Below are 24,510 nucleotides of genomic sequence, written 5' to 3'. Positions count from 1 at the left end.
TGTATACATTGGACTGCTGCGTGTCTCTTCTCTCCGGTCCATCTCACCTCCGTTTCCATCCTTCTCTGTCTGCGTGTCCGAGTCAGTCTCGCCTCCCTCTGATTGGCCAGAATTGTTATTCCTCCTAAATGGACCGCGCGCGGATTGGCTGCCGAGGCCCTTTCGTCACGCGGCTGAAGGGGCTTTTTTACTGGAGGTTTCTTCCTGTCAGCGACACATGTAGAACAAGCAGCTAACGGGACCCAGAGACCAGAGCAGAGGACAGTCAATTGCAGCTTCTCTGCCTGCCTCCGTGTTTCTGTTTTTCCTCCCTCCCTCTTCTCCACGCACTTCTCCAGCTCTGTGGACACAACGGCATGCGCAGACCTGTAATTACGGCTTGTGATGGACTCGTTTTTGTTCCAGCGAGAAAAAGAGCACTAAAAGCGGCAGCAGCAGTTAAACGGGAAGCATCCAGTGGAAATACTATCTGATAACTCCATTTGCTTGCTGAAGAGCCGAGCTCGAGGGTTTCGCTGCCGCGCGGAGCTGGAGGCCGACGACCGCGCGCGGTGGTGCGTCCGCTTTCTACCTGTACTTTTTTGGGGTACTGTTGTTGTAGCCTACCTGTTCGCCTACCTGCCATTCAAGCCGTCAACTTTACAGCCATTACCCTGAAAGGAGACAAACGAGGTGGGTGTTTGCCGCTGGTACAGCTGTTCTGTGTGTTTGCGCTGTATATATATTTTTATATGTATATATGCTACCTGCAATTGTCCGTAGTTTTCAGAGTGGAAACAGTCGGTTTTGAGTCCTCCTGTGTCTATTTTAAGTGCCTGCGCTCAGATGTGACAGCGGACATTACACTGGTCTTTTTTTAAGCACTTAGCTCGTAGTGATTGAGATGTGAAGCTGCATTTCTTTTATTTTCTATTTCAAAAACAAAATCAGGCAGCAGGCAGCGGACAGAAGCTTTTAGCGCATGGCTGTCTGATATGTTCCCCCCTCCGTCTCTCTCGCTCCCTCTTCTATTTCCATGACTTGGTCTCCAAATTGCTTGCCCGTGTAATTACTTGAGTTAGCCCATTTAAGTTAAAAGCCACCCCCTCCTCTTCCCCTCCCCGTCCCCTCCATCCCTCAGCGGAAAAAAAGGAAACTCCTCTGAATGAAACTTGATGATGGCCCCGTCTTGTTTATCCGGGAGTCACTTTCAGGTCGGCTTTTTTGATTCATCTCCTTTTAGATTTAATCAGCACTAAGGTACGCTGTGGTTTGTCCCTAAGAGCCATCGCTAATGGGCTTACTGAATGCTTTTCTCTGTGCACCCCCCACCCTCCCTCTTCCTAACTCTAATTAGCCTACCTGTCTTTCAACAAAGATTTGGCTTTATCCAGGCGAGGCTGCCTGACCAAATTGGAGAGGATTACATTTGAAAGAGCCCACATTAATTTGGTGGGTGAAACAAATGCCTGCATTTCAGTAGATTAGAACATTTAACATCATTACAGCGTGTGCACATCGCTGTATCAGGGCTGTGGTGTAGATGCGTGATCATATACTTGGCTGAGGTCAAAGGCTCATGCAGCATCAGAACTAATGTGCCAAACATCAGCCTGTCTTTACTCACTCCCTTGAGTTTTGCTGTGGACATCACCTCTTTGCAGAGTGAGGAATTGTGCGCCATTTAGAAATTCTTAGGACAGCTCAACAAAGGCCTGTGCTGTGTAATTGTTCCTCTGGCCCCACAGTGTTATCAGTGAATAGACATTCATCACAAGAGGTCTGATGAAGCAACAGCGTAGAGATCAAGGGCAGATTAATTCACTAAGTGACTCGTGGTTGTCTTGTAGCAGAGATCGGGCTTCGCAGCTGCAGATACAACATGTTCAAACAGCTGATAACTGATCAGTTATGACAAATGTGTCAACTCATAGCTGTGTAAGTCCTGACCCTTGTGTGTACAAAGCAGTCCTTGAGTGTAAAAGGAAAAAAAAAAAAGTCTGAACAGCAACCTGTCATGGTTTCTTCTGTGTGTTCTCAGGTACGATGGTGAATCCCGGAGGCAGCAGCCAGCCACCACCGGTGGGCACAGGTTCTCTGTCCTGGAAGCGGTGCGCCGGCTGCGGGGGCAAAATTGCGGACCGTTTCCTCCTTTACACCATGGACAGCTACTGGCACAGCCGATGCCTCAAGTGCTCCTGCTGCCAGGCCCAGCTGGGTGAGATCGGCACATCGTGCTACACAAAAAGTGGCATGATCCTCTGTAGAAACGACTACATCAGGTGAGGAAATCACCAGGTTGTGTGTTCAGTTTTCCGTATTTTGCTGTTGCAGCCTTACTGAGCAAGTTAGATCGTTTAAACATCTTGCATGAATTTAAAAGGAAAAATTGTGCTTCTCATAGCCCGTAGAACTTTTCTTCTGGATTATATTAAGCTGTGATATTAAATCAAGTTAAAAGCAGGACTAAGCTGATGTAGATCTATCATGGTCATGCAACCGTCCGCAAAGTTTGGTGCATTCCTGCACGACATGTGTCTCAAATTGTACTAACGTCATCAGTGCTCATTAAGGCGTCCTGGTTGAAGGCTCTCTGGCCTGCCCTGAAAGACGCCAAATGTGGCGCCATGTTGACAGAGCACAAAGCAAAAGGAGAGAGCCTCTGCAGGTCATAATGCGGTCTGTCCTGTTTTACAGTCAACAAAAGAACAGAAAACTGGTCCTAAATGACTTGAGTTAGCTCTGCAAGAGGCACGGACAGGATCTGTGTTCAGTGAAGGCTGCTCTATTCTATTTTTTTAATACAGTGGAAAAAGGATCATTTAATTAGCAAAGAGAACCTTTTTAAATATTCAAGTAGGTGTGCCAGACACCCAACCAGAGCTTGTTGATGACACTCATTCTGGTCATGTTGAGCAGTCTTAAGTGACGAGAGAAGGTGCAGTTTACTGAAAGTTCACATGCATCCTTGACTCAGCCTCATGTGCTAGACTGGTATGGATTTTTAAGCCAATCAATTAGCCATTTGCTAAACTTGAGTTTCTATTCATGCAAGACAGTCGGAGATTCCGTCTTTATTGTTATATAATAGAAATGCATGCTCATATTCTAATGGATGGAACCGCACTCCAGTTAACATACAACGCTGCTATCAAATCTGCACGGATAATTCAAAATCTAAAGTGCGCCTGTGCGCTCTCACACCCACCTCATAAAAAGGATGGGGAAGTCAATGGGGTACTTCATTCATAATGGGACTATAACGTAATTAAAATTGGAAGGGGGGAAAATGTGGATACACCTTTCCACTTGTAATGAGAGCATGCTTGGTGGAAGAGCTAAAACGCACATTATGGAACCATGAGATCTCTGTGGAGATAAAGACAGGAGCGGGGTAGGAAAAAAACATCTGACAGTGAGTCTACACAATTAAATGCTTTAATTATAGTCCCCCTCCATTTCCTTTAGTCCTGATGGGTTTTATCTAATGAGATCTGGTCCCTGGCTTGTATCCGCTCCCAATGACGTGTCCGAAATGAATGAGAGCCACACTGCAAACAAAACATTTAATTAACCAAATTGGCTTTTGAGAGAGAGCAAGAGAGAAAGACAGATAGAGAAGAGGGATTATTGTGAAGGCCATTTGCTGCTGTTTTTTTCCCCCTCTTCATCTTAAAGGGGCAGATTCATATTTGTAATAGAGTGCTAAACAGCTCAACATACGTTCTCAGCTGCAGCTTCAGCTTTATATCCATACAGCTGATTTAATAATGCTCATCTGACTGATGGGGAGTTGAGTCGTATGCATGGTCTGGGATGATAACCCATCCCCTGTTTTTCATGCAGCGCTTGTCCCCAAAAGCTTTAACTTAAAGCCAAAGTTGTGTTTGCTGTAGGGATCATGTTGTTTTAAGCTGGAGGTGATATTATTTCTGTGGGCTGCTAGTAGAGGGAGAATTAATTTACTTGTGGCTGCTGGATTCAGGGAGAATGCTGTCCCCTTAATTGAATAAGCCTAGGTAATTAAATGGCACTTTTCCAATAGAACGTGTGAGGTAAATCTAATAGTTGGTTATTTAATATCACTTTGAAGTCTGCCCACTCAAGCACTATGACAGCACAAGAGAATGTGAACTATTAGGCCAGGGGAGGAAAAAAAAACTGGATCTCAGAAATTAATTAAATCGCATGCAATTTAGGGGAAACGTTTATCTTGATTTGTCATAACAGAATTAATTCAAGGCCTTCAATTCACTTGGGGCCAGATCTGTTACTCTGAATTAACCAAGTGTAATTTGGCTGATCCCCCACCGCCAGCACCACCCAGCCTCCGACTCCAGCCCTTACACACCCCCACCCCCTCCTCCTGAAACACATGCACATCACAGATTCACGCGAACCCTCCCTCATCCTCGCAATCTCCCCACCCCGCCCTGTCCTACCCCCCACCCCCCCACCCCCTCCACCCTTTTCTCTAATGCAGCTCTTGCCATTATGCAAAGCCCCGCTTCAGTATCAATATGGCCTAGTGCTTTTAAGGTGCTTTGGCTGCTGATGTAGAGAGGCATTTTTAATGGACTGTGTTGCAGAAATCATTGTTGTGGGGTAATTTTACCCTACTCAAAGGCCTTGGTGAATGAGGTCTGCATTTACCAGACAGCCTCGCAGCAAGCTATGCTATATTTCACCCGGCAGTCAGCGCTGAAATGAAATCCAATAGTCATTGCCTGTATAGGCAACAGACAGGTCCAAATGTGTTTTTTTGTTTGTTATTTAATTTAATCTAAGACAGATTCACAAGGGTGGAAGACGACAGATAAATCAAGATAAAGCCATCCCCAAGAAACGTAGTGAGTAACTGATTTTTTTTTTTTTTTCAAGGGGCAAAAAGCAGAAACCAGATGTGTCATTGCAATTAAGAGTCCCTTGGCCTTAATTATACTGACCTGGGGTGTTGGCTTCACCTCAGCGCTGTAGTTCACTGGCAGAAGAGGCCATTAGAGCCCAACTCTAAACCGATGCAGCAACTTAATTGAGCACCTAAAGGCTTTGGCTCCTAAATCAAATACTATCAAGAGCTATCCCCTGGTAAAATAATTAACCCGGTACGAGTTTCACACTGCGCCCAAATGTAAAAAGGCTGCGGCGAAAACTCCTTTTGTCCTTTGTTTCCACACCTCTCGAAAGCTTTCGCACAGGAGGAAACTCCTCGAGCAACATATTCAACAAGAGCACGAGGAACATGTTTTCAATTTGAGTGAAGTTTGAATTTCGGAATGAGCCGGCTTTGATATGCAGAAACATCTTGTGGGGAAAGTGTAGTTTTGCTTTTCCACACACACACACACACACACACACACACACACACACACACACACACACACACACACACACACACACACACACACACACACACAGAGACATCGCAGCAGAGCACAAGAGTCTTAAAGCAAGGCATATATGTTCATTTCCACTGTCATGTTTGTCCCAGCGAGAGCAGAGAATTGGCAGTGTTGTGACGACGGTCTCCAGTTAATTAGTTTCTGAAATTGAGTTTTGATGGAGCCATTCCAAATGATGCCAAGACAAAATTTGCTTCAGCCTAAGCTGCCTTATTGAAAGCCATTTCTGTGTCCCTTTGCAAAGAGCTCTGGCTTGTTTGTTTGTCAGTTTATCTAACAACTGCTCGGGTTATGGTTAGGATGGTAGAGGCATTTATTCCCTCTTTGTTAAATACATTTCATAAAAAATGTCCTCAAGAAGGTCTGCGCAGAAAAAAAAGACACTTTGATCTTGTTGTTCTTTCTTTCTCTTGTTAATTTTTTTCCCAAACCAAACAACTTTATCTGATGCACGCACACCAGTGTTAACCACTCCCCCCTATCCCTTTCTGTCTCCATCCCTCTCTCTCCCTCTCTCTCCTTCTCTCCGGAGCATGTCAGATGCCGTGGTCTTATTTGATTGCTTAGGAAAAGTGCAGTGATAGAGCAAACACCCGGTGAGATATGATGACAAATGGGTCCAGATCCCAGTAAATTACTTTCTGCTCAAATCGAAATTTCATTCAGTTTGCTGCTCACCGAGATGAAGTAATCTAAATTGTGGACTCAGAAGGAAGATAGAAGGGAAGCTGGAGCAAGCATTTCATTATCAAGAGGCAGAGAGAGAGAGAGAGAGAGAGAGAGAGAGAGAGAAGGTTAGGGACGAAAGAGATGAGCAGAAGCAAATCTAAAGTGTTGACACCATGATTGAAAAGGTTAACCCATGCACATTATATATCAACCCGAGTAGCTACGGGGTTTCTAATGGAAACACGGCACTGACGGAGCATTCACAGGAGTCCTAATGGCAAAAGCACTACGTCTCCGCCTGGATGTACAATCAAATCCTCTTAGGTCCTTATTGCTTATGTTCCACGTTATTATTAGGCTGCAAAAAATGTGCAGCCAAAGTAATATGCAGTTTCAGTGCTAGATGCTTGTGGAGGGCAGAGTCGTGTAGGATTCATTTTTCCTGTTGATACTGTGATGATTTTCTATTTCTTCTGCTGTATGTTTTCCCTTCGAGGCAGAAATGGAGTTGGGGGGAACTTAGCGCCGGATACACTTTTCATTCAGTCACACACTCGGCAGAGAAAAGTGTGGACAGTCCATTACACAAGGCTAAATCTGTGCAGATGCATACAGCGGCTCCACAGTAACACTCCTTCTTCTTCGTCCCTTTCTTCCCCCCCCCCTCAGATTATTTGGGAACAGCGGAGCTTGCAGCGCCTGTGGTCAGTCTATTCCAGCCAGTGAACTGGTGATGAGGGCACAGGGCAATGTGTACCATCTCAAGGTAAAGTCAAGTTTCCTCTCTGGAGTTTCCAACTTGATAAAGTTGGAGTGCTGCACAGTTTAAAGCCTTTGTTTTGTTTTTAGCAGCGATGCATCGATTATGAAATCCTGGGCCGATGTTTCAAATAACATTTTTTGGAGATAACTGATGGTGATCCCATTATTTTTTTTTCATTTGTAACTTCATATTTTAGCATTTTGCCAATATACCGATATCAATCAGCTGTATCAGCTGAACAAACGGATATTCAACCGATACATCAGCACACTCCTAGTTTTCAGTTTTGTGTATAACAGTGTTTTCCTTAGTATTGGAATTAGCTCTTCGAAGCACACACAAATCAGCATCATATTGAATTAACTTTACACTAATTATGTCGTGTGCTTGGCTTAAGATGTCTCTGTTGTGGTCAATAGCGGCTACTGTCTGTACGGAGCAGGGCTAATGAGATATGATTAACAGGAGATCCAAAAAATATTAAAGCAAAAACTTTAGTTTGAATTCAAATTGGTGTAAAATCCAACTGCTGGAGCGCTAAAACAATAAGTGGATTAATCATTTAATCACCATCTGTTCTTATGTTTAATAATTAAATTTTACAGCTTCTTGAGTAATGTTAATCCATTTTGCATTTTGATATTATTTCACAAAAAAGGAAATTTTATAGCATCACTGTATTAAAATGTTGTGATGAAAATGATGTGAGCGTATGTTTGAAGACTTATGAAGCAGACCTAGGCTCAGTTTTGATCTTAGCTATGAGAAAACATTAATATTTTGTTTAGATATTTGGTTGAAGCCTCAAAGTCTCTACAAAAACTATAGATTGTGTATGAAAAATTGATGTAGCTGCCCTGATGTTAGTCATTGGTTTTGAAGCCTCAGTGCTTAAAAACAACTATATTGGTTGTTTCAAATGTAAAGTTACCATGTTTAGCCGAGATGAGGGCATACTGATTATCGGTTAATGATGGTTAGCTGTGGTTTATAAACTGCGTGAATGTGTCTCTTAAGCTTTAACAGATACGTCAACAGAATTCTAAATCACACTGTACAGTTGAAGGAGAAGAGCGTTCATTAAGAGAAAAACAGATTTTTATACCATGCATTTTTTAAAGCTGTAAAGCTGGACGTGTTAACACGGGAGGCTGTGGGGGTGACTTGTTTGTGGAGCAGAATAAAGTGGACGCTACAGGATCTGACCTTTTTGGCGCTTCAGCATTAAGGCTCAGGTGTTGCTGCTTGCAACAGAAACAAAGAAATACTTGGCTATGAAACTTTGACATGACGTGATTTCCCTAGTGGTTAAATAGGAGTACTGCAATTTGCACATGTATGTATCCAAGGCTGAATTTTGCATGATATCTATCAACAACGTGACAAGATTTCTCCCTGACAGATGTAAGGAAATAAATGCCAGATGCAAGATCTTTGAATTTACAGATGTGACGTGGTGTTCTAGTGTGTTAAAATGTAAAAAAAGTCTGTTTTTTAGTTATTTGATAACATTACTTGAGAGCAGGGAAGCTATTTAGAAACCGAATGATGGTTGTGTCTTCCACAAACACTAAACCTTAATGTGCGCTGGGCTTTATTTAAGGAGGAATTTAAAGGCAGGATCCTTTAATTGAAATTGAGATTTACAGATCACAGGCGCTCAAGTCACAAATAAGATTCTTGGAACCTGCTTAAGCAACATTTTTATGCTCAGCTTCCTTTACAAGTTCAATGTAAGCACACTACAGGGAAGGACCTGTAAGACCTTTAAGATCGGTTCTGTCTTTGTTTACAGTGTTTCACATGTTCCACCTGTCGGAACCGGCTCGTCCCCGGGGACCGGTTCCACTACATCAACGGCAGCCTGTTCTGCGAACACGACAGACCCACAGCGCTCATCAACGGCCATTTGAGTTCACTGCAGACGAACCCGCTGCTGCCCGACCAGAAGGTAAGACCCCCGTGATGGCGGAGGGAGCCCCGCGGTTCTTTGTGGTCTCATTTCAAAGTACAAGACAAGCAGCAAAAATCATCAGTCAGCCAGAGTCATTAGCAGGAAAAGAAAAACATCTGTAATTTTCACGGCAACATTTTTCACTCTGTTTATATTGATGTCGTCGATTCGACTTCACTGCAAGGCATGCAGCCGATATTAAATCTTACAGAGCAGAGATGAATTTTATTTTTAGACAGCCAATGGATTTTTCCATCATTCTTGTTGGAGGACATGAACTTAGAAAATCTGTATTAACTGTCAGCACAAAGCATGTGAAAATGATGTTTTTGTGTACCGCTGCCCTCACACTTTGTTACCAGCAGACACATATTTGACTCATTGTGAATTTATTTTGTCGTTCTGAGCCAGACGTCCACTTTTGCCATTAATACGGAGTGTTTAAAACAGAATTTGACTTTTCTATCAACACGCCTGGGATCACCTGGGTTAAGTTATTACTCCGAGGCCAAAAATGTGCATCCGAGTGGGGGCGAGAAGCGAACACAGACAGCAAGCTGCAGCAGCATTTATATCATGAAAGCTGTCATCATGGCTTTCCCTGATTTGATCTCGATGCCTCCAGTGAAAGCAAAACAGAAGGCCTAATCATATACGAAGGATAACTTCATTCTTCAGGATAGCTTCATTGTGCCTGCAGGAGATCTAATCATTTTTGCCTCACAACAAGCAGCTTTATTGATACCTTGTCTGCACACAGAGCACACTGAGAGATATGGGAGGTGTTTGGAGTGTGTCAGAGTCTGACTGAAAGAGGAATTATATTGTTGGGAGCATGCATTTCACCTTGAGTGGTTCTGTGAGTAGAGGAGAGGTAGAACTCCATTAAGCCCCCCCACATCCCTCCTCCCCTTACGTCACAGGCCTTTTAAGGGCTTGTCACTTTTACAAATCAGCTCTTGGAGCTCTAAGAGCTCCTCACATTTAAATTGAAAGCCGTTGCATTATCTAGCTTAATTTTAAATGTCTGTTTAAGTCCTTGCTCCCACCCCCAGTGTCTCTTGCAGCATGGCTGGTGTAGTAAATATGAGGCCTCATTGTTTATTTATGCACTAACATCAATTGTAGTGAAAACTGCTGAATTATTGATGCTAAAATGCAATCTGAATATTGGCCCTGGTGCTTTAATTATAGCAGAGAGCGAATTATTAAATAAACAGAGACTCATCGCTCAGTGGGAACAGTCTCTGGATGCTTTTGTTATCTGCGCGAGTGAAATAAGGCGAATTATTCTGCCGCTCAAGCACTTTATCACACTGTATTTCTTTTGCTCGAACAGAATTTCGACGGCCTCAAACAGCAGAGGCTTACAGCAGGATAACAGCCCTCTGAATCAATACGGCTCCAGTGTATCGGCCTGAATATAGAAGCTGGTTTAGCAGAGGAGAAAATGAAGCAGTCACAGGGTTATCTTCTGTCCGTTGTTTTGATTATGTGCGATTTCGCTGTGGCATAATTGGTGTTGTTCACGATCATGGCGTAGGACATGTGATGCTCATTTATTAAGCTTTCTTCCCAGCTTCTTCCTAATCTCTTTGTTCAGAACAGACAAATTACCGCTCTCATACAGAGCTGCTTTGACCCAGGGGAGAGGGACCCTCCCAGCGTCAGTCACTTTAATTAGCCCCCAAGTAGGAGTTTGCAATTACTAATAGATTGAAGCCCTCCTAGTGATTTGAGGGATGAAGGGAAAAGTAAATCGCCCCTTCGAATCGCGGAGGAAAAAAACAAGAAAGATGAAAAAGTTGAATGCTGCTGGTACCCAGACAGATAATTGTCTTTCCTCCCCTGCATTTTTCTGTTTCAAAGGACTGAACACCTCCTGCAGTTATGTCGGAGCGTGGTTCTAATTATACCAAAGAGAATCGCTTCATGAATGCACTTTTAGTTAATGCAAAGTAAATGGGACACCAGATGGTTTTCAAAGGCTGGCTGATCAATAAATTAAACACTGGAGCTGGTGGAAAGTTTATTTATCAAGGGGTGAAACATTTATGACATTTTGTGAACTGATGCTCTTAATGACGGCTTGATGTCTGTTCTCATTTAAACTTTTCCCCTTTTTTTAAAATTTTTTATCGCCCTCTCCTTTCAGGTGTGTTAGGCGGGAGCCGTGCAGGAAGCAGGATGTGTGCCTTCATTTTAACCCTTACCCATTGACACCCGAGACAGTGTGGATCAGCAGCACCCCGGCCTTTTTAGCTGTGCCCCCAGGCCCTTTTGTCCTAAAGGAATCCTCCTCACATCTCAACAGTAACCTGACTTTTTATTTCTGCAACTCATACCCAGCGCTCAGCCTTCAAACCTTGGCTTTTCCCCAACTGTGGGTGGATACTTGCACTTACTACACCTGAATCGGGACACTGCGGACTCTGTGACCTTGGGGCGATTTAAAGGGGGGGGAAAAAAAGAAAAGTGAAAAAAGGGGGAGACCGATCCGAATCCTAGAGGACTCTACGGGAGGAGAAAATTAAACAACGTGACGAGACTATGTTGTGACTGAAGAGAAGGAACGAGACTAATGAGGTTTAAAAGGCGCAGGCTTTTCAACTCTGCACATTTGTTTAAAGACATTTTGGGGGAAAACCGGGACTTTTTCATTTTTCCTCTCCTCCTTTTCTATCCTCATTTCCCAGCAACATGGTGTTTCCACTTTCTATATTTTAAGTGTTGTCAAAGGGGAATGTGTTTTTTGGTTTTTTTTTTTTTCTTTCTTTTTGGTGGTATATATCTATATATTAAGATGGGGTTTAAAAAAAATCTGTGGCATTTTGTGGAAAACAAATCATGAACACTCTCTTGGTGTATTTGTAAAACTACCATGTATGTACAGTATGCATGTAAATGTCGTTGTCCAGGCGTGGCTACAGTACATCTGACCCCTCCGCACTCAGCTCCTCCCTTTGAAACTCTTGGCAAGCTGAAGAAATTTGCTCATAGTCAGTAATGTAGAGATCATCACCAACATATAAATGCTGAATGAAAGAGAAATTTATTTGTGATATTTTCCGAGACATTTGCTCCAGTATGGTGTATTTAAGTAATAAAAATATTGAAGATTTAAAAGCCTCCTTAAATTCATTGTAAAGCTTCAGTGTCTCTAATTAGCTAAACTTGGGTTTTTAGATGTTGTAATGAGTACCTGGATAATTTTGTCTATTCAAGTGGGCAAAAGCCTGATATCAGCATGGCTGAAAATCCTCTATTGAACATCCTGCAGCTCTGCCATTCAATTCCCAGCCTCGCAATCATCAAGGCGCATGATGAGCGTCTAACTGAAAATGGATAAACATGTATCCTCTCTTTTCTGTTCGGATGACCGTTTGCTATTCATCACTCTAATACCTGACAGAAATGGAGGAAAATGTCCCTTTGAAGATTCAATTACTGCAGAGAGGGAGAGAGGTGTCTCTTTCTGGCAGGCACAAATTGAATGGGCTATTTGCAGAACAAATTGGTGTTTGAAGTCCTTGCAAGACCTAATAGGTCTGAAGGAGGGACCCGGTAATGGCTGATGCGCTTATCTGCGGAGTCTGCGGCCTCGCATGAGCTCGCTGCGGCCGCTGAAACAATGCTGCTCTTCTCCAGAAGGAGGCTTTTATGCAAAAAAAAATAAAAAATCAGCTCGAACAGGAAAGGAAATGGACCTGAAGAGTAAACAGACTCTTGTGTTTTAAATTGGAATTTCAATGGCATGAAAATCATGCCAAGTGGATTTGTTCTCGACCTTCTAAAGCGCAACCTAAACATAGCGATTGTTAGCAATGCTTCACTTTCAGAGTCCTGGTTCTGAACATGCTGATCGAAGTCTAGCCAAGTATCTACTCCGACTCTGATGTGCAAACCTGAACAAAAAGAAATATTAAAAAAACTAAACAACAAATACACACCCGTCACCTTCTACATCACAACAAAATGCTTTAATGGAACCAACAGCAAATCCTTTGGGTCCTGTGGGGCCTCGGGGATGGGGGTGCAATGGACAGGAGTGCTTGGTCTGTGGTGGTGTTTCAGGAGGTGGTACAAGTCAGAATAACACAAATGCAAGGTCCCATGTTTCCCAGCAGGACACTGAATTAACACTTACTTCACTCATCTCTGGTTTTAATGTTCTGGCTGATTGGTGCGTATAACAGATACACTAAACAGGGCAATGTAACTAAACCCGTGGCTCAGGTAATAGATGGGCTTCGATCCCGTGCTAAAGTGTCCTTGGGCAAGACGCTTGAATGCCAACCTGCTTGCTATGGCGGGCGAACAGCTTGCATGGCAGCTCTGCCACATACCAGACCATTTAACAAACAAGGACTTGAACTGCGTACAGATTTGAAGTCGTTTCCTGGCAGGAACACCACTCTTCAACATTCTCGATTTGTATCTCTTTGCTTGCTTGCTTGCATTGTTTGAGCATGCAGGTACTCGCATGTACCTGACAAATGTTTAGATTATCCATACATCACATTTTCCACCTCAGCCTTTTTTGTAATATTTACATTTTGTTAAATTTCCAGCACTTCCGCTCAGCTTTTTTTTTTTTTTCATGGACAAATTGACGGGAGATGCACATCGATACAGGTGGAGGGAAATGGCTTTAATGGAACGGAGCCATAGTTAATGTTATTAGTAACACCTGTGCCTCTCTGACTATGACAAGCCAAAATGTCTTCCAGTGTGACAAAGGCAAGGCAGCTTATTAATGCTGCACATTTCATACACAGCTGCAGATCAAAGAGCTTTACTAATAGTGGAAAAAAGTGGGCATATTAAAACATGAAAATGATTATTAATAATGAGGAAAATGCAACACCAAATTGAGGACAGAAGTTCATTTACACAACATTAATAAGCAGGTAGGTTTATGTTTGGATTTTGTGGAACACTCTAAAAAGTTCGTATAGACAGAACGGCTCTGTATTAAAAACAAAATTAATCAAGCTGAGGTTTACTTCACAGGTTTCCTGAAAATCCCCCAAATTTAAGACCGCCTCTCAAAGCAATTTAGCTATAGTGGTAGGTTTATTGAATGTTTTATAAAAACTTAATTGTCCCCTAATTTTCCAAAATGTAAAGAGATGTTGGTTAAAACACAAGATTTACTGAAGTTTGCAGCACACAGTAGATTATTCAATGTCAGCTCATCAAATCCCTCCCACCGGACCATGCCTGAAAAGAATCCAGAGACAACATTCACTTCTTAAAAGGAATTATGGAAAATTCCCAGTTGCTGCTTTTATTAGTTTTACCAAAAATATACTTTCAGGGATGAAGGTCGGGCTGTTTTTAGACATTTTTCAAGCCCTATTTTTTATTTTTGAGGGGGCATTTTAAAATTCCATTACCTACAAAACTACTTGAGCTCGGTACTTCAAATATTTTACAATGAATATCTGGTACTATGGCCCTATGAATGTGGACTCTTGTGTAGCTTAAGTTAACAGAGTGGTGGACGCTTGAAGTCCCGGAAATATTTGGATGCCCGATCTCTGACAGCAGATTTGGATTCCTGCAGAAATCACAATGTTGCTGGTAGGGGACTCTTTTTGATTTACAGCTTCTCATATACAAGATACATATTAACTCTACGACAATCCAAATCAGCTGAATGCTTTCACAGATATTAAATAAAGATATTTTTTAAAAAACCCACACATTTCCACAACATATCAGTGTGATATTCCTCAGGTTTGATTCACTCATATTTATTAAAAAATTGCAGTTTTTTTTTAAATTTGATGAACTGAGATGGAAAGAATCCAGTGTAACGCACCGTGTGGACGTACCAGAACTGATGTAGAAAAATTTATATTCATATTCAATTTCACAATCATTGCATTAAATAAATCAGCTCTCTCAAGTATCAAACAATTCATATATTCTATCTAAATCATATATTGCTTCATTCTACTTGTTTTCACCTGTTTGTGAACTTGCAAATGGATAACTTGATGAATGAAAGGCTAGCAATATGCTGGCCTACTTCATATCATTACCTCAATTAGCTTTTTTAAGATCGTGCAGATAGTCCATCCATCCATCCATCCATCCATTTACTTCCGCTTATCCTTTTCAGGGTCACAGGGGGTGCGGGAGCCTATCCCAGCTGTCATAGAGCGAGAGGCGGGGTACACCCTGGACAGGTCGCCAGTCTGTCGCAGGGCTAACACATAGAGACACAGACAACCGTTCACTCCCACATTCACACCTATGGGCAATTTGGATTAATCAATTAACCTTACACTTAATACTAAAATGACTCTGCAGATAAATGCAAAATAAATAAATGTACAAATTTAAAAATACAGTTTCACCAATGCCTCAATGCAAATACACAATACAGTCAGATTCGCAAAAAAATGAAACAATCTCATTGGATAATTCCACTTTTTTTTTTTTTTTTTTTTTTTACATGAGATTCTAATGGGGCTTTGGCTAGAGGTTCTATGAACCTCTTAAAACAGGAATTTTTTGTGTGGAAAGGGGAGGATAGCTATGTAAACATCATTAAAATGTGGCAGTGTTAATACTTAGAGGACTGTAAAATGCTTCAAAACCATCATCCTCATTTAGCTTAACTGTCGCATTTGATTTAAGGGGGAATTATGAAACACGATGCCCCTCCATTGCTGCTATTTCAGAGGTGATAACTGCAACATGCATCCCCACTTTCACCTGCATATGAATGGCTGTCAGGCCGCAGAAGCCTTTGAGTATCAGATTAAAAAAAAAAGAATTATCCTTTAAGTTGATTTTGGTTTAAAGTGATCTCAGTAATCCACATCAGAACAAGACCATTTCGTGCTACGCTAACGTTGGCCTTTTCCATTATGAAATCCGCTTGGTTCCATTAAGCTGTTTACTCTCTCACACACATAAATACATGCATACACACATGAATATACATAAGCCATGCACGTGCGTACTAACAGAGTTCATGAGTCATTTTTCAAATCAACTTATTGAGTCAAATTGCTCAGTTTGGGACTTAATACATATGTGAGAGTTTGCTTTGATGTGGTAAACCAGAGTGAGGGCTATGGGATCCCACCCACAACAATGAAGCACACTTAAATGGCACGGCAGCCTGAGGGAAATCACTTTGCTTCAACTCCAGCTCCCTCCTGCGCTCACTGGGGAGTCTGCTGATGCACCACAACTGGATTACTTATGATTAGCCACCTTGTATTTATTTCTAATTAGTTTACGTCTTCATTCTGCTGCAAGTTTTTGATTATCATTTATCTCTGTGTGATTGGAAGGGTTTTTTTTATGACAGAGTGGATGTTGTGTTCTGCATGACAGCCTGTGCAAACCAAAGACATCTGCCAAGCTAGTTTTATCTCCTTTTGTTTACTGCATCCGAAACAATATACTTAACACCTTCCAGATGCTTTGAGATAATAACATCAACACATTAAATCGATTTGTTTATTTATTCCATCCTTCTAGTATTTCCTCTTTCTGAAATAATAGCATACAGAAAAATCTTCCAGCAGTTTGGCTCAGTGGATGATGCTTTTGTGTTATGTGTGCACAACTTTGTCTTCTTGGGTGCCGTTGGGGATTAAATTAAACGTCGCACTGTTGTCCGGTTCATAGTCAGTTTTAAAATGAAGATAATTACTGCATCTTAGTCAGGATGCGTTCATAAAGTGCAGCGTGTATACTACATCCATGTGAAAAAGTCGATTTTCACAAGACTCTTTGCAATTACATGAAAAATTAAGTACACCCTCACTGCTTCCATAGGAATTAAGAGGATAAGTAGCAGCCAGGTGCTGCTAATCAAGTGCACTTGATTAATTGATCATCAGCAAGTGTGAACACCTCTATAAATGCAAAGGTTTTGGCACCTTGCTTGTCTGAAGCACTCAGGTCTGTATTAAAGCAATCTTCTCAAGAGTGAAAATGAAATTAAAATTGCAAAAAAAGAAGCATCACAGGTTCTACAGGCCTCAGTTAGCATGCTAAATGCTAAAGATCATAATGAAATGACACAGTTTTAAAAAGACTCAATAAATACGGTTTGTTTGGAGAGATTTGCTGAAGAAAACCTATTCAATATTTAAAAAAGAACATGACAGCACAGCTCAGGCCTGCAAAGGTGCATCTGAACAAACCGCAATCTAGACCACCTGTGCTGTGATGGGACCTTAAGAGAACTGCAAACCTCAATATACTGAAGCAACACTTTGAAGAAGTGGGAGCCAGAAACTGATAAAGTCATATAGAAACTGATTACTTCAGTTTATTGCTGCTAAAGGTGGTTCTACAAGACACTGAATCATGGGGTGCACTTAGTTTTCCACAGGAGTCCCGGAGAAACCTTTCAAAATAAAATGTTATATACTGTTTGTGTAGTATATGAATTTGAACAGACTTTTCTCAAATTGAATACAGTGAGTCCTGCACTTAGTCAGACAACCATAGACTGTATGTAAAAGATGGACGTAGCCACTGTGAGGTCTAGTTTGTGAATGTAGCTGCAATTTATATAAGGTGGCATTAATATGAAATATACTTCATATGTGATGTGGCCAGGGATCCATTCTTAGAGGATGAAGAAAGTGGTACTTGGCAAAGGGGGGAAAAAAAAGTACAATCATGCTTCTAGTGTTATTTACACTAGAAGCATGAGGAGATGGCTAACCTCAGACGAGCTTAAAGCAACATCAGCATTTTTAAAGTTCATTAATTAATCCATTATCCATCCACCGATCTAGTAGGGGGGCTGAAGCCTGTCCCAGCTGCCATAGGGTGAGAAGGGACTGGACACTTTGCCAGTTTGTTGCAGGGCTAACACGGAGAGACAAACAACCACTGACACTCACATTCACACTTCTGGGCAATTTAGAATCACCAGTTAATCTATTCCCTCTAACTGAGGAAGCAAGAGTACCCAGAGAGAACCCACGCAGACACAGAAAGGCCTCGGCCAGATGGTGGATTTGAACCCAGGACCTTCTTGCTGTGAGGCAACAGTGCTAACCATTGTGCTACCCTAATTAATCCATTAATTAACAATAATTCATTAATTATAACCTACATACACTCTCAAGTTTCAAAAACTAAAATGTCAAGCTACACTAGCTGTTCCCATTTTTCGGAAACAGCTGCTGATTGTAGCCTGATATGTAATGAACCAATATTAAAGCGATCAGTTTTACATCTATCAAACTAATCAATAAAATCATCAGGAAACAGATAAAAATCACTTCCAAAAGGATGAAGTAAACCGGTGTTAAACTGAAGCTTATTTGTTTGTTTTCTTTCATATTATCTTTTGTTAGGTTGTGTGAATAATTTCCATTCCTTTCTCAGATACTCCCTGTACTTCTTAAACAGAACGTTCTCTATAGCATCGTTCAACTTCCATTTCTTTATTTGTTCCTTCATTAGTTCATCCAGCCATCTGTTTTCTTGGCCAGACTTGATCAGATTTTGCCAAAACCTGTGAAAATTATGCATCTCACTTTCACGTTCCAGCATTTCTGTAATTACACTGATGAGGTCCAAGGGGTTTTGTCTGTTCCTTTGTTCACTTGTATCTCATAAACCATTTATCAGGCTTTCACTAAACTTGAGAAAGTGAAGCATCTTTTTCCTCAGATTTCTAATGATTACGGGTCACAGTGAAGATTCAAAGGTGTATGCAGTTTCCTGCCAGCACTTGGCAAATCTTCACCTATAAATGTATCTTAGAAAGTCTAATTTCCATTAACTTTAACACCATCAGACATCCATAGACTATCCATACAAAGGTTACCAGAATCTCAGCTTTCAGTGAAACCTGAAGCCCCTTAAAAACACCATCATGGTGTGAAATGTGCTTCATAATTGCCTTGTTTCAGCCCACTGTGGAATCAGCAAACAACTGAAAATAATGCCTGGGCACAGCGCTCAGTTACTTAGCCGGGTGTTCAATAACACACAGAGAAGGACATGCAAATATTAGTGGGGTGATTATTGGCAGTTGTGTTTGGCCTAAAGTAGCAGGTAACTCTATCCTCTCCATTATGCATGCTGTGAAGTGTGGTGCGAGGTGCACTGGTAAAGCGTTGCTTTTAAGTGACCAGAAGAGGTTCACTTTACACTCAGATGTCCTTCACGGTGGAAATGCACTCGTAATGCAATGAGAGAAATGAAGCACCTCATGCCCGCAGGACCTGAAGCCACCTTTAGGCAAAGTGGAAATTGGAAAAGTAACAAATAGTACTTGTAAGAATTTACAGTTCCATCAAAGAGCAAATTGTTTTGTGTTTTTTTTATTTAAAAGTGCATTTTTCACACATTTCAGTTTGATTCATAACTGATGTCCATAACAAGAAGCAATCCAAGACTCTAAACATATGCCGAGGCTGAAAATTCTTCCATATCACGTTTGCATATATTGAGTTACTGAAGGATTTGTATATCTGGATTTGTAAAAGTTTGTTATATTTTAACACAGTGTTTCCTAATGTTTTTTTCCCCTTTACTTCTATTGATATGTATTTGTGTAGCCGTGATGCAAAATGCTCAATTTTAATCAACCTCACAATGGTAAAGAATCCTTCCAAAAATTCCTGGCTCCAGATCCAAATCGATTCCAAAAGTTAATTGTTTCTAAGCTGGGCCAAGTCCCAACTTCTGTAAGATTTTCATGCAAATCTGTCCATAACTTTTTGAGTAATCCTGCTAACAAACAAACAGACAATCTGAACCGATTAGATGACCTCCTTGGCAAATCATAGTAGAAGACACCAAAGTGTTTTGAGACCATATGAAAAATAAATATTGCTTTTTCTTATGATCAATAAACATGTGACTTTTTTTCACTTATTAAACTTGATCTCAGATTTTTTTGTAAGCTTTCCCTTAAATTACACTATTAGCTGCTTATAAATGGATTACATTTCTTCGTCTTCAAACTGCAGCATCTCTTTTAATAAATAAATAAATAAATACACAAATGGAATGGGAGCCACTCATTCTCTGCTGACATAAATGTTTATTTCACTGGAGAATATTACAAACATGACATCTGGCTCATATTAAAAAAGAGGATAAATACAAAAGGAATGAGACAGTCAACAGTCGTGTCATGTTTACTTTCTCGTGCACGCACACACACACACACACACACTCACACACCATCTCCTCCCCTTTTACTGGTTTGACTCTTGAAAAGCATTCCTTGTTCCATTTTCCCCCATTCTCCTCAAGAATGTAGTAACAATAATAATGCATTAAGTGGGCTGAGTACTCTAAACACTCAGAGCTTCCTCTCACAGTAAGTGCAGAACCAGTTTGCCTGCTGTTGAAAGCATCTTACACACAGTCCTACAGAGAGTGGAGAGTTTGCCTCGGCACCCCCACCCCCATCCTTCTCTTTCTGTCTCACACACGCACACACTCACAGACAGACGCAGAATATGCTCCTATCTGCAAGTCTAGGTGAAGAAACTAAAAACACCGTCGGGCTCTTGTGCTGTCTGGTGAATCTGAGGACTTCTGCGTCTGGTATCGTTGCTTTTGTGCAGGCATCCTGCAGAAAGAGTCCCACCTGAGTTTTAGCGTTCATCGTGCTTCTGTCTGCTGGAGCCACCAGCATGGTGCAGCTCTGAGCAGGGGGTTAAATCCCCCATAAGAACAGCAAAAGGTCACCAAATGCTGTTGTTTATCAGCCATCCTGAAATGAAGCACCGAGCGAGTATCCCGTGGATTGATTTTAGCCCCTCTACAGTGAGCGGCATCACAAACACACCATAACCATTATTCCAGTACTAATGTCCACACAAATACTGCAAAAAAATATAAAAGTAGTAAGGCTGTAGGCTTAATGAATGATGGAGCTTACAACAAATATGTTTTTTTTTTGTAAATATAATGTAAAGAAAGTGAATTTCTGTAATAATTCAATATTTGGATAAACATTTTTATTTTTGACATTAATGCCTTTATTTCAGGGGAGCACAGGGGTACACAGAAAAGCAAGGTTATGGCACCCCAGCTTTAACGCCATCTGTTCTATATTACTGTGGCCTATAATTGCCACAAAATCCCCTAAATCACAATATGAGAAGGAAAGACATAAAGATATAATTTAATTAAAATGACAAAAAAAGAAGAAAAATTCACTTTAAAAAAGTCTGATAAAAAAAGTTTTTAAGCAAATTATGTCACAAATCTTTCAGTTTCCAGTGGACAAGATACTAAAGAAAGATTAAAATGATGATATCGGCCAATAAAGACATTTCAGATACTCTAATCAATTTCTGAGTTTAATCTAGTCGCCCAGATAGAATTCTTGGTAGGGAGTAGTGAGCTTAATTTGGGAACTTTTCTGTCTTTTCCAGCTATGGTCCAGTTTAAAAAAAAAAACCCAAGAAGATGATGGACAAAATTCAAGACTTAAAAACAGTACTCAACAAATCAGTGGGTGACGTCTTGACAGCTAGTTCTATAGATAAGGTGTTTAAAAAAATAAAACTCAAATTTTGGACTCTATAGCCTCAGCTGAAACATCACATATTGGTTTCCTCAAATGACCAAACACAGCAGTGTTATAATCCTAAGAAAACCAGCCAACGTGTTAGCTTCCTGAAACGCAACCAGGAGCGCGAACAATATGCCGGCCTTTTCCTCTTCTCTATTTCTAACCACGATCTGTGAATTTTCTACCTAGCAGTGGCCAGAAATGATAACTTTAGCAATATTGCAAAGGACACAGTGGCACATAACTCAGCCCACTTTCTCACTAATGTTGTAAAATGACCACTGTCACATATTAGCACGACAAAGGCTCAAAAAATAAAGACAGACAAGTATTTTTACGATAAATAGGCTACACGTTGAATTAAGTGTATGTGCTGTGTATTAGCACGTCTTTAAGATTTTAAAAACTTATGATGTAATGATGATTTAATCTTATGATCTAATATTTGGTATCTGTCCCAGATACCAAAACAGTAGTCGACAAACCAGTGGGTTTCTACATGATGGCGTATTTTTGCACTATTTTGTGCTGTTGTAACATGTGAGAGAACAGTGACACACTTCAATTATATGAAGCTGAAATAATTTGGACCATTTTTAACTGTTGATGTTGCCTCAGTGTTCCTTTGCTTCCTTTGGGAAATTCACCCAGACTGTGGCCACTGCTAGCAGAGGCATTACACTTCAAACTATACTAATAACAATGCTGTCTTTTAAGCATCTCTACCAGCAGCTCAAAGGTAGCCTACAAACGAAGGAATTTCTCAGTGTCTTAAAAGTTGGAGCCATTAAAGAGCACTAAATCAAGTTTCCAGTTGTCTCAGCAAAGGACTGTGTGATTTGGCATTATCTTTGCAATTACAAGGAAGGGAGCTGGATCTGCCTAAGATCTCTCTGTCTATGCCCTTTACACATACACACACACACACACACACACACACACACACACACACACACACACACACACACACACACACACACACAGACAGACAGAGAGCGAGAGAGTAAGAAGACAAGCACTCCAGGGAGAGGAAAATACACCTGAGGATATCCTCTTTGATTTCATAGCTCTGCCTGAGTCCTAAATTAACTTATATACCATAGTAATATAAAAAGTGGGTGGAAGCAGTGAGTTGTGGTTGAGGATGGGGACAGTCTGTGTGCAGCTAAACTGAGTTATGTCTGTTAATGACTGCATCGCCATCTTTTTGCTGCAGTTGTCATATCCTATTAAAGGAAGTGCGTCATTAAGGGAACAGATTTCACAAAGACCCGAAGACAAAAATGCAAAGCACAAGTCCTGCAAGTGAAATTTCTTTTCGTCCCCCGGTCAATGACCTATACATGTAATTACAGGACCAGTTCAAGCAGCTTCAAATATACCCTGAAGAATGTCCTGCACTATCACTTCATCGCCTCACAACTGATGTTTTTTTTTACCCCCTATTCTTTTTTTTGAAGGCATTACAGCTCGCTGTTTCTTCATATGTCACAAAGATTCAGAATCTGTGACCTGAAACAGCCTGAGGAGAGCGACTTCACAGGCGGTTTCCTCGGGGACTAATGTGTTTTCAGAGCGGCGACCATCTTTTTCCCTGTTTAATGAGCTCAGTCATAAATAAATGCATGGCCTTAATTAGCCTGCGTGTGGCGGGGGCACTGGAATTAGTGTGGAGCTGTGGAGATGGAGGCTCCATGCCCGAGTTCTTCTGGAGATGGTGATCCGGGCGTGGGGAGGTGGCCTTTAAGCAGATGCTCTCCTCGCTCTCTGCTGGTTGAAGCTTCCATGACTCCCTCCTTTCATCTAAAGCTATTAAGCTGCTTCTCACCGAGCTCCTTGGCTGGTGGAGGAGCTTATACTGGACAGTTGGTCACACCAGTGTACATATATATATATATATATATATATATATATATATATATATATATATATATATATATATATATATATATATATATATATATATAAGATTATAAGGTAAAAATAATTAACGTTTTTTCATTGAGCGTTAAACTGAATTGTGCCCACAAAAATTCCCCAAGCAAATGACAACAGTTAAAAAGCATTGAATCCTATAATGCCATCAATGAAAATGATAGTTATGTTGTAATGTTAAGTTGTGAATAAGACTGAAAAAGTGAGCAAATATAAAAATAAACAACTGGCTAATGTAGGCTGCAATAGTTAATCTAGCTGAGGCTCTGGGGCTCATGTAAATGTAATAAAACCTTGGGGAGATAATTTACTATTTCTTATTGTAAAGCTGTGTGTATTCACATGATGTATACTAAGGCAATTAAAAAGTATTTCTTTCCTTTAAACACCAGCTTAAATTTAACCACAGTTGGCTATACTCAGCTTTACTTTTCTCCCTTTTATTTTTATTTTTTTACTATACTGTAGTCAAGGTGATGTGTAATTTATGCCCTTTAGCAGCAATGGACTCTTGATATCAGTAATTTAATTTATAAAAACTGGACACTATGTTTAGCTACAAGCAGGATGGTTAGCTTGCCAGGTTATAGTGGCCAGAACTACCGATGATGCCATATATGCATCACCTCTTAAATGAACAAATAATTACCATCTAAAACAAACACATATGCCCATATTTATAACATACTTGCCATTTTTAGTTACTTCAGGCACATTTTGGGATGGTTTCTATCTTGAAATGGGTAAGTATCTTCTTGAATGAGCATCACAAATTCTCTATTACTTCAGCTACATGCTAACATGCCACTTTTCCAGTTAGCTGTGCCCTGAAAAATAATACTTAAATCACAACAGTCAGTCTATTCCTGTGTTAATATCTTCTAGCAAGTATTTATTCATCTAAAAAATTTATTATAATCCTAGCCACAAATGCTAACACTGATAATAGGCCAGCCTTCTTAGCCTGTAAATGAGAAATCTAGTAAATCCAGTCCATAAAAAACTGTAATTATCCTAGCCACAAGCTAGCATCCCAGCTAGTACAAGAAACAAATGCTACCAGTGGAGAGTGCTCCAATTTTGTAGTGCTTTTGCACCCGAGAATTTATACGGTATTCATGTGTATTCATGATATTCATCTCTTTTGGCTGCTCCCTGTAAGGGTCACTACAGTGGATCACTTGGCTTCCTCTTACCCTGTCCCTAACGTTCTCCTCTATCACACTGACCCTCTGCATGTCCTTTACGCTGTGAATCTTCTCGGTCGTTTTCC

The 24,510-nt window shown here is 40.8% G+C and overlaps 1 protein-coding gene across 1 annotated transcript; it reads left to right on the top strand.

Annotated features, from left to right (window-relative positions):
- The first annotated feature begins 201 nt into the window (after nucleotides 1-201).
- lmo4b (LIM domain only 4b) lies at nucleotides 202-11,882 on the top strand. Its single transcript, XM_063466801.1, has 5 exons — nucleotides 202-672; nucleotides 2,021-2,261; nucleotides 6,720-6,816; nucleotides 8,609-8,764; nucleotides 10,923-11,882. The coding sequence occupies exons 2-5, from the start codon at nucleotides 2,026-2,028 to the stop codon at nucleotides 10,929-10,931; spliced, it is 498 nt and encodes a 165-aa protein (XP_063322871.1). The 5' UTR covers nucleotides 202-672; nucleotides 2,021-2,025; the 3' UTR covers nucleotides 10,932-11,882.
- The last annotated feature ends 12,628 nt before the right edge of the window (nucleotides 11,883-24,510 follow it).

The sequence above is a fragment of the Pelmatolapia mariae genome, linkage group LG23 (assembly GCF_036321145.2).
Source record: "Pelmatolapia mariae isolate MD_Pm_ZW linkage group LG23, Pm_UMD_F_2, whole genome shotgun sequence".
Taxonomy (NCBI): domain Eukaryota; kingdom Metazoa; phylum Chordata; class Actinopteri; order Cichliformes; family Cichlidae; genus Pelmatolapia; species Pelmatolapia mariae.
This window is presented reverse-complemented; position numbering and strand designations above follow the sequence as displayed.